This window comes from Neovison vison, chromosome 4 (assembly GCF_020171115.1).
Source record: "Neovison vison isolate M4711 chromosome 4, ASM_NN_V1, whole genome shotgun sequence".
Classification (NCBI taxonomy): Eukaryota; Metazoa; Chordata; class Mammalia; order Carnivora; family Mustelidae; genus Neogale; species Neogale vison.
Genome location: NC_058094.1, coordinates 135348316 through 135363504, shown reverse-complemented (window position 1 = coordinate 135363504; position 15189 = coordinate 135348316). Strand labels below are relative to the sequence as shown.

Below are 15189 nucleotides of genomic sequence, written 5' to 3'. Positions count from 1 at the left end.
ACTGTCATAAACGGGGAGGGAAGTTTGCACACACTCCCGTGTGATGATTTCTGCCATGGCGTGCAGCTGAGGGATGACGGGCCACTGAATTCTATCCTGCATTTTGCTTTGTGTTCAGGCATCATTGAATTCAGCTGCTTCTGCCCACTCCTGAATTAACTGCCTTTACCATACAGGGCTCTTTTCAGAGAAAGGCGCTTGCTGGCTTTTACTGCCTCGGCATGTGTCCCCACGATGATGCACAGCATTGTCTTTCCATTTGCTTTCATAGCATCACGTCGCAAGAATACAACCCACATTGCTCTGATGTGGTTCCCCAGGAAGGGCTTTTGGGCCGCCTGACGTTCTCGTGCTGGACATCTCAGCTGGATGCCTCTGGTCTTGGAAATTCAGGTCATGACCAGTGTCATCCAGAGTGGTCAATTCACCAAAGGGGACACTCCACTTTCCCTTTCTAATACAATCTGATAAGAACACTCAGGCAGAGAAGGTGGGAAGTAGACTTGTTTGAGACATTGTTTCACGGGTTCAGGGTTAGGTTCACATTGTGATTCTGTTCGTGGGTACACATGGGGTGAGTGCCGGTCTTAGGAGAGAAAACAATGGCATGGTCTCTTCCCCACCAGATGTCAAGACCCTCGTGCTCCAGAAAAACCCGGTAGTGTTAGATGACTTCATTGAACTGTGCCGCCAACATCTTGTTCCCCAGGCTTAGGACAATTTCCATAGTGGGCTGCATTGACCTTTATGTGTGTGGGTCACTGGCCCTGACCGAGTGCACCGAGAGAGACCATGCCCATTTGTAGAAGTGTAAGTCACCCCAGATATTAGCTGGGCATTTGGCCATGCATTCCCAGCTGTGAGGACCTGCTGCAGAGGGACCAAAGAAATACAACAGGAGAGGGGTCTGCAGCTTCAAGGGTATGGATTCATAGGGAGGGACATCACTTTCTGTGCCCCTTCCTCCCTCCCTTCTTGATTATAGATGTGATGGTTAGAGACGAAGCAGCCGTCTTAGACCATGAGGCAGCCTCCACGATGGAGGCCAGTGAGCAGAGGAGTAGGGACAGAAGGAGCCAGATGAGTGTCTTATGCTTTCTGAGCTGTCTGACGTCAGAGTTTCAGCCTGCTAATTTCCCTCCTCCTCAGGGTTTTCTGTCACTCATACACGAATCTGAACAGATGGATACACCTTGGCACATATTGCAGTGTTAATTTGTTTACCAGATTGTTTTCAGCCTCTTCCCAGTGGAATGGAAGCTCTCTTGGGAGGAGGCCTTTCTGTTTGTTTATTTCTGGGTGCCTGATATTTGGGACAGTGCCTGGTCTGTGACACACGCTCAATGTGTTTGATGAACAAAGAGTAAGGGAACAAGTGAATGAAGGTCGAGTTTCTGCACATGGTGGTCTGTCCCGTCAGGTGGGCACAGCTGGACGTGAAATAGGAATCTGGCTATGACAGCCCTTGGGTTCTGTCTAACTGAATGAACAACCAGTACTAACAATAATAATCAACACTTTTGGTAAAGACTTTCATTCAGTTCCCACTTAACTCCAGACAGGGCGAAGCCTGCTTTTTCTAAAAACACTCTGCATCACCCACTCTTGGCTTGCTGCCTTAGAGACTGGGCTCTGTCTGTACTCAGCATCTCTCTACTAGCAGGAACTTCCAGGTGTGTGATTTGGACCTAATTGCGGCCACGGCCCTGGTAATAGTCCCTGTCACCTTCTCCGCTGGTTGGCTACATTCAGCACCAATGCCCACTGGTCTGCTGACAATTAATGTGCAACCCAGAAAGCAAAAACGTGCCATTCTATTGCTCCTCCATAAACAACGGGATCATAAATTCTCATTACAAATGCAGCCTGGGCTTTAGAAGACAGCCTCACCAGGGTTTGGACTCCTGTTAGGTCGGAACCATATTTCGGAATATTTCTCCAAAGAAGGCATCTGGGTGGCCGACAGACACATGAGAAAATGATCCACATCATCATCATCAGGGAAATGCAACTCAAATGCACAATGAGATACCACCGCACACCTGTCAGAAGGGCTGAAATCAACAGCACAGGAAACAGCAGGTGTTGGCGAGGAGGAGAAAGGGGACGTTCGTGCACCACTGGTGGGAATGAAAGCTGGGGCAGCCACTCTGGAAAATAGTATGGACATTCCTCAAAAAGTTATGATCTGGCAGTCTCACTGCTGGGTATCTCCCCAAAGGAAATAAAATCATTACTTGAACACACCTGCACCCATGTTCACTGCAGCACTGTTTATAGCAGCTGAGACATGGAAGCAGCCCAGCTGTCCACTGGTGGATGAGTGGATGATGAAGAAGATGTGGTTTGCGTGCATACACTCATGCACACACACACACACACACACGCACACACATACGCAACCACACTGGAATATTACTCAGCCATAAAAAAGAACAAAATCTTTCATTTGTGACAACAGAGATGGACCACAAGAGCATTATGCTGAGTGAAATAAGTCATACAGGAGTGGTGCCTGCTTGGCTCAGTCGGTTCAGCATCTGCCCTTGGTTCAGGTCATGATCTCAGGGTCCTAAGGTCAAGGACTTGGCGGGCTCTCCACTTGGTGGTGAATCTGCTTCTCCCTCTCCCTCTGTGATCTCTCTTGCTTTTGCTCTTTCTAAATAAATAAAATATTTTTTCTTTTTTTTAAGAATTAAGTCACACAGAGAAAGATAAAAACTGTATGATATCACTAATATGTGGAATCTTGAAGAAAGGGAGGAATGAAGGAAAGAAACTTCTTTTCCTAACTTCCTTATTTTATTTTCTGTGAATACAGAAAATAAACTGGTGGTTGCCAGAGGTGGGTCAGGGTTTGGGAGATTTATTTACTCGTTCATATGATACATCTTTTTCTGTCCTTTTACTTCCAGTCTCTCTGCATCTAAGAATTCCAAGTGTATCTCCCATATGTCATATGTGGCATATTTTGGGGTCTTTTCTGGTCTCATGATCTCTGCTTTTTATTTGGATCATTTAATCCATTCACATTTAATATTATTATTGATTATGGATTATAGATAGAATTGGATTACTGTCATTAGCTAGGTTTGCACTTTCGCCTTTGTTTTCTGTAAGTCTTGTGTTGCTTTCCTTTACTTGTTTCTCCTTCACTGCCTTTTTTTGCATGAAGTGAGTATTTCCTGGTATTTTCTAACAGAGTCTTGATTTCTTAACGATTTTTCCAGTATAGCTATATTTTTTGTTATATCCTTAATGGATGCCCCGGGGCTTGCCAGATACATCCTGACTGGTCACAATGAGCTTCATGTTTAAGATAACCTAGTTCCAGTGAGATGTGGAAATGTTCCAGATCACTTGCCTGCCTCTCGGTGTTATGTGAGAGATGTAACATTTATCAGTGTTACCAACTGAAGAATAGGTTGCTGTCATTATGACTGCATTTAATTTTTATGCCTTTTAAAAGAAGAGCAAGTATGTATTTACAGCCTTTGTTTTATTAACTTCCTTATGTAACATTTCTGGTTCTTGTCCTTTTTTCCTGTGGATCGAAGTTACCATCTGGAGCCCTTTTCTTCCTCGGACACAGTTTTGCCTTCTCTCACCTCCTTTGGGCTGTTATGGCAAGTTTATTACATTTCTGTATGTCATAGGCCCAATAATACAACTGTGTATCATTACTATGATTGCTTCTACACTCATCTAAGAGCAGAAAGGAGAAAGGATGTGCATTTGTACTGTTGTAGTTGGATCGTTACCTTTACTTGTACTGTCTGTTTTCTCATGTGGGTTTGAATTACTGTCTGGAGGTCACCTACTTTCAGGCTGAAATGAGTGTTTGGTATTTCTTGGATGGTGGGTCTTCCAGTTCAGTTCTCTCTGTTTTTATCACAAAATATTTTCATTTTGCCTTCATTTTGAAAAATAACATTTCTGGGCATAAGATTCTTGGTTGGCAATGTTTTGGGGTGTGTGTGTGTGTTAGCAGTTTAGGTGCTTAAATGTTACTAAATGGTAACAGTTAAATGGATTCTGGTCCCCAGTATTTCTGATGAGAAGTCAACTGTTAATCTTGTTTATGGCGTCCTACACTTCAGTGAGGCTCTGCTCATTTTTCTTGTTGGGTCACATCATCTCCATCAATCTGTCTTCAAGCTTACTAATTCTTCCCTTTGCAGAGTCAAACTCTTGAGCTTCTTGAGTGAATTTTTATTTCAGTTCTATTATTTAACCCAGACTCTCCATGTGGGCCTTTTTCATCATTTCTGCCTCTGGTCCATGGGACATTAGCATCATACCTTCTTTTGGCTTCTTTAATCATGGTTTCTTTGGATTCTTTGGATACATTTATCATTGCTACTTTGTCGTCTTTGTTAATCCAACATCTGGCTGCTTTCACAAGCAGTTCCTGTTTTACTTTCTTCCCTGGCATATGGGTCATTCTTTCCTGTTTCCGTATATGTGTCATCATTTTTTATTGGAAACTGGGAGTTTTGAGGATGTATTGCTGCAATTCTGGACTCGGGCCTCCCGCCACTGGGGCTTGCTGTGGTTTTCTGCTTGATTCTGTGTTTAGTGACTGCTTGGATAGTTTTAGTGAACCTGTTTCTGCCGCACTACAAAGTGAATTTTCCACTCTGCTCCTCAGCGGGCAGCCTGGGGTGTGCCCACGGTCCCCCGGAGTGTGGGTGGAGGCGCCTTGGGCAGAACTCTCCGCCCCACCTCTTGCCCACACACCCACAGTCAGCTGTTAGCATCACTGATTGCGGACCGACTGTTCTATTGGTTTTGACTATGTCTTAGGACACAAATTGGTCCACAGTCTAATCCAATCAAATAAGGGCTTTTTTTTTTTTTTTTTTGGATCCTATTTATTTATTTTGGAGAAAGGGGGTGATCAGGGGGAGGGGCAGAGGGAGAGAGAGAGAGAATCTCAAGCAGTTTCTGTGCTGAGTGTGAGTCTGATGTGGGGCTTGGTCTCATGACCTGAGATCATGACCTGAGATGAAACCAAGCGTCAGATGTTTGACTGATGGAGCCACCCAGGCGTCCCCTCGTCTTTTTGAATGTATCTTCTTTGACTACCTGTATGCTCTAATGACCATTTCCAGAGATTTTGAATGTTGCCTTTGATAGTTACTATCGTTTTTGCTAGGGAACAGGTATGTGGAACTTTTCACACCATCCTGCCTGAAGTCTGGCCGTCCGTTTTCGGAAGCATCTGCTTACATCCACTTCCTGCTGGTCTTACACCGACACCCAGAACGACTGTGACCTTACAATGGAGTGTTCACGCTAATTGTTCTGAGGCTTTCGTGAACATCTGGTTTCCTAATGCCCCTGCTTCCCTCCCGCTCGTGTACCTGTTTATAGTTTAATGCACTTGCTTATAAAAGCACATTTGAGTGATTAAATGACACTCCTTGAGGGAAGGTACCAGTGTTTGGATGAGGGTCCATCTAGGAAATCCCTGCAACAGGTTGTTTACAGGGAAACCGGGGAGTTGCCTTGCGTACTGACTTCCTCACGCTGCGTCATGAGAAGCCGGCCCCCGCTGGCACGCGCTTTGTTATAGACCGTCTGGGTTTCGATCTGTCATTCTAGGGATCCAAAGAAATACTAGGAAAATAGTGTTTTGATGCTTCCTCCCTGGAGTCTTCCCTGCTCATGGTCGACTTAGGAAGACCTGTCTGCTTTGATACCCTCCGGGGTTCTGTCGATTCCTGGCACATTAGGTCACCCCTGTGCCCTTTGCCCCTGGAGAGTCCTACCCAAGCACCTGCTGCCTGGTGTGGGAGCCAGGTCAGTCCTGCGGTGGCCCCTCTATTGTCCGCAGCACCCCCGGCATCATTCTCAGAAGTATTCTCTGACCTTATCACTTTCCTGATGTCCGTGGAATGTGAAGCTGGGAGGGAGGTCGCCGCAGAACTTTCCATCCACCTAGCCCACCCTGTACCGTTGACTGCTGGCTTTCCTGCCTCTCCGGGCTACTGACACGGGCCTGCCCTGGGGTCCAGTGCGGAAGTCCCAGCCACATTTTGGCACCAGGGACTTTTGCCCAGAATCTGTCCCCCTGAGATGTCTTCTCAGCAAGGAGAGGGAGGCTGCTCCTGAGAGCTTTTCCTCTCTGCTAAGAAAAACATTCATCTTTCTTATCCTTCTGTTATTGTTTTAGAGGCTGTGCTACATGGGGTAGCTGGAGTCCTTAGGAACTATCTGGGAATCCTCTGAAACTGAATGTGGAGAAGCATTCCCAGAGGGCCGCCCCCTCCATCACAGCCCCACAGAGAAGTGCGTTTGCTGGTGTGTCTGCAGTGGAACCATCCCCTCCTCAGCCATGCTCTCTCTGTGGGGGGCCAGCAGGGCAGGGGTCTGGCTGGGAAGGCTCCCCCTCCTAATGGTGGTGTGGTCCTCCTCCCCCACGTCTCACCTGGCACGGCCTCGGGGCCCAAACCAGGAACTCACCAGCCCGGTTGTTTCCCTGGAGCATTTGCTTAATTCCGTTGCTGAGCTCACGGAGACAAACCAGGAGGAACAGGGCTGCATCTGTCCCCACTGCCTTTCCAGGTGCCTGTGGCTGTGACACCAGCTGGGTGGCCTCTTACAGCAGCGAGAGCTCTGATGGTGGCCACAGTACGACATTGGATGTAGCAGGACATCGCTTTAGCTGCTAGAGACTTCCCTTACCCTTCCAGTATTTATGTCACCCCAGATGGACGGACACCCGACCCACAGAAATTCCATTCTCTTTGATAATCAGCATTGGATTTTATTTCCTTTAGGACAATGTGCCACTTCGTAAGATTTTTTTCTTTCTTTCTTTCTTTCTTTCTTTCTTTCTTTCCTCTTTTTTTTTTTTTAATTTGAGGATTTTATCAATTTGCTTGAGAGAGAGAAAGCACAAGGAAGGGGAACAGCAGAGGGAGAGGGAGAAGCAGACTCCCCGCTGAGTAAGGAGCCCGATTCAGGACTTGATCCCAGGACCCTGGGACCATGAGCTGAGCCAAAGGCAGACACTTGATGACTGAGACCCCTAGGTGCCCCCATAGGATTTTCATTTTAGGATCTTTGTTCTCTTATGGAGATTTAATGGGGCCATGCTTGGAGCCTTGAAGAGCGATAAGACCACATGAGCTCCTTTCTGTCTGTTCTCTGTTTGTTTGCAGATTGCTTATGTGGCTTTTGGAACCACAGAAAGAAAATACTAATTGGAAACTGACCCACCCTGCTCACTGAAATAATGTTGGTGGCTGTCTTAGAGACGCTTGCTTTTCTGGCCTGTTGGAGGATTTCTGTAACTCTGTTGATCAGAATCACACACATAACTCATTTCAACAATGAAGACTTTTCCAGATTCTTCTGCTTCAAGCAGACATCATCTTCCATTACTCAACATGGAAACCATGGTGTGGGGATTTCAGCTTGGTGGATAATGGTTCCATTTACAGTCCAACTTTCTCTTTAGAAATGAAAAGGGAAATAAGGAAGAAATGCCTATTTGTCAGGATGGAGAAATGTAGACAATCTCTCATACCATTGTCAGCTTGACAAAAGGCATGGTTTGTCTACCTAGATTCTGGAGTCTTTCTGAAATGAAGGAAGGCGTTCAGAGATCATGAAAACACATGGGAGACCGAATGAGAGAGCCAGTCTTATAGCTGTGACCTCACTGCACACTACCCACCCCCGCCCGCTGAAAACAAACGTTGCATGGTTCTTGTTTGTCGGGTAAAATGCTATCGTGTCGGAGATGAGGCCACTTCTCTCCCTCCTGCCAATGTGGCTGTTGCTGCACGCCTCCAAAGGTCCCTTTCATTTTTCCAAGAAGAAAGGAAAAAGCGATAGAAATATAAGTCCATTTTTGCTATTGGGAGAAGAGAGCAATCCTGTTGTTAGGACATCAGATTCTAACAAGGGACGTAATGCACCAGTGATTCATCAAATGGGGGCTCTGCTGTGACATCCAGTGGGCGAGAGAGCTGCTCTGTACTCCTGCGTGCACAAGGGAAGGGCACCCTGATCCCCAGGAGCTCAGTGGGGTCTTCACCCGGCAGAATCAGTTTGGAAAGTGACACTCTGGCCGTAGAGGGGAGCTTCATGGACGGAGGTGTGTCAACGCGGGCCAAGCTTCTCTTTACTGTGAGGCTGTGTCTCCGACCCACTGAGATCTTGCTTGTAAACTCAGAAGGCTGTGGAGGGTCTTTGCCAGGACCATTTGTCCCTCAGGAGAAGCTCGGGCACCAGCTGCTGAGATAACTTTGACCTGCCCTCCTTGCAACCATTCTGATCAGTGCAGGCAGGGATGAGAATGTTTTCTGGACCAAACTTGACTGGGGCTGAAGTAAGAAAGGCAGCCGTGATGAAGGGACATGGTTTTGGAGTAAGGCAGGCTGCTGTGTCGCACCTCTGCCAGAAGGAGCGGAGTGACAGTGACCAGTCTCCAGACTCTTTGCGTCTCCCACTTCCACCTTTTATGAAGAGGTAGTGCCATCTGTCATGTTCCGTGGACACAGGGTGCCTGGCGAGAAGGTGGAGGTCGGAAGAAGGCAGGTGCATGGACCGTGACACAGGACCCCGCCCTGTGCCGTGTTGGCACGCCGCTGACCACGGTTGGGCCATGCCGTCCTCTGTTCCCTGGCCGCTGTGTCAATTGAGCATGTCACCCAACCTCCAGGCTATCTCATTTCACTTTTGTAAAAGAGGGACCGACATAGCAGCCTCGAGGTCCTTGGGGACAGAACAGGGCATCTGTGCTCAGTGCTTCATGACGGAACCCGTGCGCCCCATGCTCGCAACTTCTGTGGACAGGATCACCTCTCGGACCCTGACGAGGGGATGCGGCAGTGTCCGGCTCAGTCGGGTGCTGGCACAGCCAGCCGCCTGCTTCCCACCCTCCTCGCTGGCTCCCCGCTCGCTGATGTCTGGCTCTTAAAACGCGCGTGCGTGTGTGCCCCCCACTGGCACACTGCTTGTCCTTGCTTGAACACTAGGGACACAGATGACGTTCAGTGTAGGTGGACCAAACTCTATCGCGGACGGCTGCCGAATGAAGGTTACAGGCACTTCCGCGGGCAGATAACGCGGTTCATTTCTCTTTCCGTGATCGCCGGCTGTGCGCGTGGCGGGGGCATGATGGTGAGCCGCCTCAGACTGGTGACCGCACACATAGACGAAGGATCTTTGGCTGCTTTGAAAGCTTTTAGACTGGAAAGCGCACGAATCAAAGAAATCCCTGACGGAAGTTAGATCACGGCTTGAGTGTGCAGGTGACAGGCAGAAAGGAGAAAGCAAAGCTGCCGTAAATTGATTCCTGCGTCATGAACGAATTCACTGACCTGCAGAGATTCTCCCAGTAACTGAAGATGACCTGGTTTTGTAACTCTCTGTCCAGGGGTCTCGTTGACTCTTCCAGAGACATCCCGACACACGTGCCAGCCTCTTCCAGGAACGCTTTCCTGCGGGTGTTCTTTCCTCGAAGAGCTTCATAATTCCAGTTGTCTAGAGCAAAGCCTGACGTCGTGTAGTGCTAATGAATCTTCATTTTGAAAGAATTTTTAAAAATTAGTATGGATATGCTCATAGCGAGACTTCAGTAGATAGTGATTGGAATTTAGTATGAATTTTTAAAAATGCATAAGCGAAGTATGCCCACGGGGCTGCACCCTGCGCAATGGTGCGTGGGGACCTTCCCCTGCATAGGAAGTGAGGTCGTCCATGCACGCTGTCCCTCCCACCTTCGTGCCTCATGTCGAGCGTGCTCTGATCCCCATTCTCGTTGGCTCACCTGCTTTCATCTGTGTTTCCTGAAGAAATGTGAGCTGCTTCACGCCAGAGCAAAGGGTTCTTTCATTTGGATCGTAGCCTGTGCAGAAAACAAACTGGCCTGGGTATCTGTTCACCGCCTCGCTTAGTGCCAGATGTGGCCCCGGAGAAGTTCCAAGGAAATCATGCCGTCGCCTAGCCTAGCATCCTTATCAGAGAGTAGTGACTCCTGAGTCCCACATCTGGTATGTGGAGGGGATGCTTTCCAACCCGGCCGGCCAGCCAGGCCCAGCGCCGGCAGCACACGCTGTCAGACGTCATGACCATCAGACCAGAAACACGCTCCGTGCTCTCCTGTGCCCCCAGGATACAGCTTCACATGCAGACGGAACCCACGGCTCTGCAGACCCATGTGCCTGCAGCCGTCCAGACCTCAGGGCCTCCCCACCTGAGACGTGGAAACACACCCCGATGTGGGAGGCCATGGTGAAGGTGGGGTTGGATAGGTCGGCTTGGTGGGCAGCTCAGCGTGGAGGCCCTCCTGCTGAGCAGAGGAATGGCCAAGACACACACCTCCTTCAGAGATTCCTCCACACAGTGCAGGAGAAGCCCCAGGAGGCTTCTCTGCCTGTTTCCATCCATATTTTGTCAACCTCATCAACAACCTCTTGGCCACGAATGGTTTTGAGACCATCAGCCCTGAATGACGGGAGAGGTTGGGGCCATACTCACATCTGGAGGAAATTTGAAATCGGGGAAGGAGCAGAAAATCAGAACCCAGAGTAGGATCTCGGGGTGCTTCGAGTCAGCGAGCAAAGTCACGTTATCTTGGGCCTCCTCCTGCACCAGATGGATTCCCGTGTCCATGTGCGGAATGCTGAAGTAAATGAGGGTGCTTGTAAAGGTCTGGGAATGGGATCCGTTCTTTTCATTCACTGGATCATTTGACTCATAGTTATTAGCTCTAGGTACCTGGGGTAGATGTGTTAATGAGCAAAACTGACACAAATTTCTGTCATCATGATGTGTTCATGGCTTTGTTTTTATTCTCACGGGTCTTTATTGAGATGCTATTATGTGCTCGGCACCAAGCTAGGCACCTGGGACAGGCAGTAGAATAACAGTTTTTGGAAGCCCCTTAAGTTCTTGCAGGTGGCCCTGACATTGCTCTGCGTTGTGACTGTCACCTCACATGTGGTCATTTGTCCACAGCTCCACAACGGGGGGACCACACCCCTCAGACCAGCTTCCCCCATTGTCCCTGCACATGCTGGGTCTGGGTACAGGCAGGAGAACCGCTTTATATGATACTCATTCCTTCTGCACCCCGGTCCCCTCTCCGCTGCCACACGTAATCCTCAGGAACCTGGGAGCCGCCGTGCTTCTCAGGGTCGGTCCCGGCCCGGGTCCCGCTTCTTGAACTCAGCGCATTGCTTTTGGTTTGCATTCAGCTTCCATCTTTTACTGACAGAGATTGAAGCCAGGATCTGCTGATTTTGTGTTTTAAAGATAAATCCGTGTCTGTGTCGGTGGGTTACAGAAAACTGCGTAACTGAGTTCTGACGTCTAAGTATTGCATTTTTGAAAGTCCAGACTCTCCCATTGATTTGGAATACTTACTTTCCTTTACCGTATCCCTACGGGACATGGACTCAGAATTTCCCCTCTTAGGTCCGAACAGCTGTGACCGTGTTTCAATTTCATCTGACTTCCAGGTTTGGTGATGGGTATTCAGTGAAGATTTGGCTCGGTCAGGAAACAAATCAGCACAACGTGATTTCAGACTGCTTGAAGCTCCATTTTCCAGGGATCCAGTTTAAGGTAGCACTAAAATTCTGCATTCCTCCTTTGTTTTCAGCCTGAGAAATCGGATGAGTGCGTTTGTCCTTTTCCCTGTTTTAATTCTGCTTGTTAGGAGATAGTGCCTGCTGTGTGCGCCTGTTTGCAAAGCACAGGCCACACGTCCCCGCACACAATAGCATGGCCAGTGGATATTGCTTGGTTGCTGTGAGGGACACCATGCCTGTCTGACCGCTTTGTTGGGTGTCCCCGAGTGGACTGTGATTACATACCCCCACGATCCGTGGGCATAGCCCTCTTGCATGGCTTGTTTTGTTCAGGAAGGAAGATTGCAGAAGGTAATGCCTTCCAGGTGTTGGCTCTTGGGTTTCTAGACTTGCTGATTTCAGCTTTACTTTACAACGAGTGCCCTGCGCTTGGGACCCTAATCCTCTACTAGATGCAAAGTGTCATGCCTGGACTAGAAACATCTCCTTCCCCGGGGAGCTGCTTCAACTTACAAGATCTCTGGCCCCAACCTCCTGAATCCAAACCTGCCTTTAAGAAGGGGACCAGGGGACCTGTTAACATTTTAGAAGCACCGCTTGTCCACAGGATCTTGGATAACTATGCGATTCCAGTGGGTCATACATAGGGTGTCACCTATAAGGTAACTATCACCTGTGTATTCCAATGAGAGTCTCGGAGTAACCCCCCACCCCACCCCCCGGGTAAGAAGCATGCTGTACGAGACCAGGCATTCATGCTCAGGGTCTCGTCCAGACTTCCAGTAATACCCCTGCTGCGAGTCCCTTGCACATGTGAAAAGAGGGTGGAAGATTTCCTCTCTTACCAAGAGCTGCTCACTAGCTCACGGTGAGGACAGCAGGGAGCTCTGCTCAAAGCCCGAGTGAGGGTCAGGTGCAACCATGCCTCCACCATAAATTCCTCCTTCTTTCTCAGTAGGGTGAGGCACCTTCTTACCCCCAGGGAGGGCTTCCGCATGCTGTGGCAGGGTGAGGGTATATGAGGGATGACAGAGCCACGCAGGCATGAGGAGGACCACGTACCAGCTGTGCCGTCATCTCCACGTGTGCATCGGAGACCCTCAGACCCGACCCACCCTCCCGCTGCCATGGAGACGTGTGGTTTGAAGAAATGATAATTTATTTATCACTTAAGTGCAGTGTGGTCCATCTTACTGATTGCTCATCATGTGATACAATTTATAATTTGTTTTTGGTTTTTAGGGGCAGCGCCTGAATTTGTTGGAATACCATGTTCCGAAACAGTGGGAATGCTTAGCAGACCTGTTCCGCGTTCTAGAGAACAACAAGACCTTGCTGCATATCAAACACTACTCCATCAACCCGACCACTTTGGAACAGGTATGGTACTGGGAATGCTTCGGCCGTCCTCATTTCGGTGTGGGCTCGAGGCCTCCCACAGCCAATTTTAAAAATGAGCCAGATGACTTCTTGAGGTTGTCTTTTCCTTAAATTAATCACTGGCTTTACTGAATAAGACAGTGAGAGTGAGGAGGTCTGTTTCTTGTCTGCTGTCCACTCAAGGTATGTGGTCGGTCGGTAGGGCTCCCAGCTCTCCACACTTAACACTGGGCATTCACTGGGCAAGCCATGCCCCATTAACCTTCCCTTCTTCGTTTGGCTCCCCCCCCCCACAAAATGTCTAAGGGGACTGCACCATAGCTGAGCCATTGCTGACTTTGGGAAGCAAAGTGAACTGAGTGCCAGAAGATAGAATTAAATGCCACCTTCATTCTTAAGCCATATGCTCAAGGCATCCCGATTTCCACATGGCTTAGTGACCATCCCTACATGGAGCTGCGTCCTCAAAGGATTTTCCGGTTTATGGAGGTTTCCAAGTGGGTGGTATGAATGAAAGCTTTGTGGAGTTTATTTATTTATTTATTTATTTTTGAAAAGTTGGGCAGCACTTGGAGGAGATGTCCCTTTGTGCAACAGTTGAGAAGAGAAGGTTTGGTGTCCTCACAGGTTCACAATGATTTTCATCATTTCTTTCAGGTATTTATTAATTTTGCTACTGAGCTACCGAAATCTTCACCATCTAGCGCGGCTGCCCCCACTGGCTCTTACCAGCCCCCTCACCTGCCTGTCTAAGGACCTAAGGGGACGTTTCTAAGAGGAATAATACCTTGTCTTTTATTCCAATTTATCACCTCGGAGGAGCTGGGAGTCAGGCTCCATGTGGTCGGACCCCTTCTCTCTTCCTTTCCTCTTTGAAGCTGTTGGTTAACTCATAACCCGCCGGCTGGAAGATTGTTTCTGTAGACTTTTGGAAAGTTCCTCCCACGTGGCTAATCCCTATGACAACTGGGGTGCGGGGGACAGATCCTTCATGACATGGGTGCAAATGAACCCAGAGTCCAACCTGAGACATTTGGAGCTGTCAAAGGCTGGCCATTCCCGAACAGTCCACTGTACTTTTAAGGAAACTGAGGTGGCCAAGGCTAGTAACTTTCTTAACTGGTTTATTTAGGAAATAGTACCACATACTGTTTTCTGTTCCTGTCCTCTTTCATCACCAGATAAGAGATCAAGAGGTTTTTTTTGTAATACTGGATATTATATGGGAAGACATATAAAAATTGCCACTTCTTTCACACAAAAGATGTTTCTTTAAAAAATTGGAATGCGGAGCTTTTTAGCAAATGCTTTAGCAAAATTAAGTCAGTTGAACTGGGTACTCTATGTTGTGTATAAAAGTTATGCCAGATTTTCATAGATTTTAAATATAGGCAGGGATGGAAAGAAAAAGAATGTGGATGTGTTTTCTTTTTTCTTCATTTCTCAGTTTCCTTAATGCCTCCTGGTATTCCGAGGCATATTCTAGTTTCAAAACCAATGATGTATGACGACTAACATCATAATTTAAAAAAAAAGAACAGCGCTGTAAACTATCCAGTTACTTCAAATTGTACCCGCAAAATTAGTACCATATGTAGTAAATAAACATTAACTTTAAAATGCTTTAAAATTTTCTAACAATTCTGCCATTCTCAGAATGACTTTTCTAGCATTTTTAGAGATAAAGTGCCATGCTGTGGCACTTGACATTGGCCATAGACACTTCACATTCTGCACCTGAGAGCAAAATGTGTCAAGTCCTTTCGACCACCACTGAAAACAGTTTCTAACCGGACATTTCTGAGCCACAAGACACTTCTCAACCTTCTCTGAATAACGCTCTTCTCAAATCGCCATGGAGGGCTGCGTTAATTTCATTTTAAAATTTGACCTTATCTAGTTAAATTTTTGAGTGATAGAAGCTTGTGGTCAAAGGAGCCGCTTTGCCAGCACATTACTTTACTAACGCAGGATTTCACCGAAATCTGTCTTTCCTGATATCATTCGATACTGGAGATCTTTTTAACCTGTCAGGATTCAGCCAATCACAGAGACTTTTGCTGAATGATTTGATCCACGTAAATCCCATAAATTATGCTTTCTTAAGGTTTAGGATTTAGGATTTCTTACAGTTTAAGGTTTAGGATCCCGCCACCCCCCACCCCCCCGCCCCCGCCTAGTTCTAACGGTCTCACTGTCAAAATGGGAGATGTACTCCTTCGTGATGATTGTTGTCAAATCCATCCATAAAAACCTG

At 47.7% G+C, this 15189-nt stretch overlaps 1 protein-coding gene across 1 annotated transcript in view; it reads left to right on the top strand.

Annotated features, from left to right (window-relative positions):
• Window positions 1-13685, top strand: part of ABCA13 (ATP binding cassette subfamily A member 13) — a 330719-nt gene extending 317034 nt beyond the window's left edge. Inside the window, exons 61-63 of the mRNA XM_044246994.1 lie at window positions 11481-11586; window positions 12795-12932; window positions 13590-13685. Coding sequence (XP_044102929.1) covers window positions 11481-11586; window positions 12795-12932; window positions 13590-13685 — 340 coding nt within the window. The remainder of the gene's footprint in view (window positions 1-11480; window positions 11587-12794; window positions 12933-13589) is intronic.
• Window positions 13686-15189: the final 1504 nt, after the last annotated feature.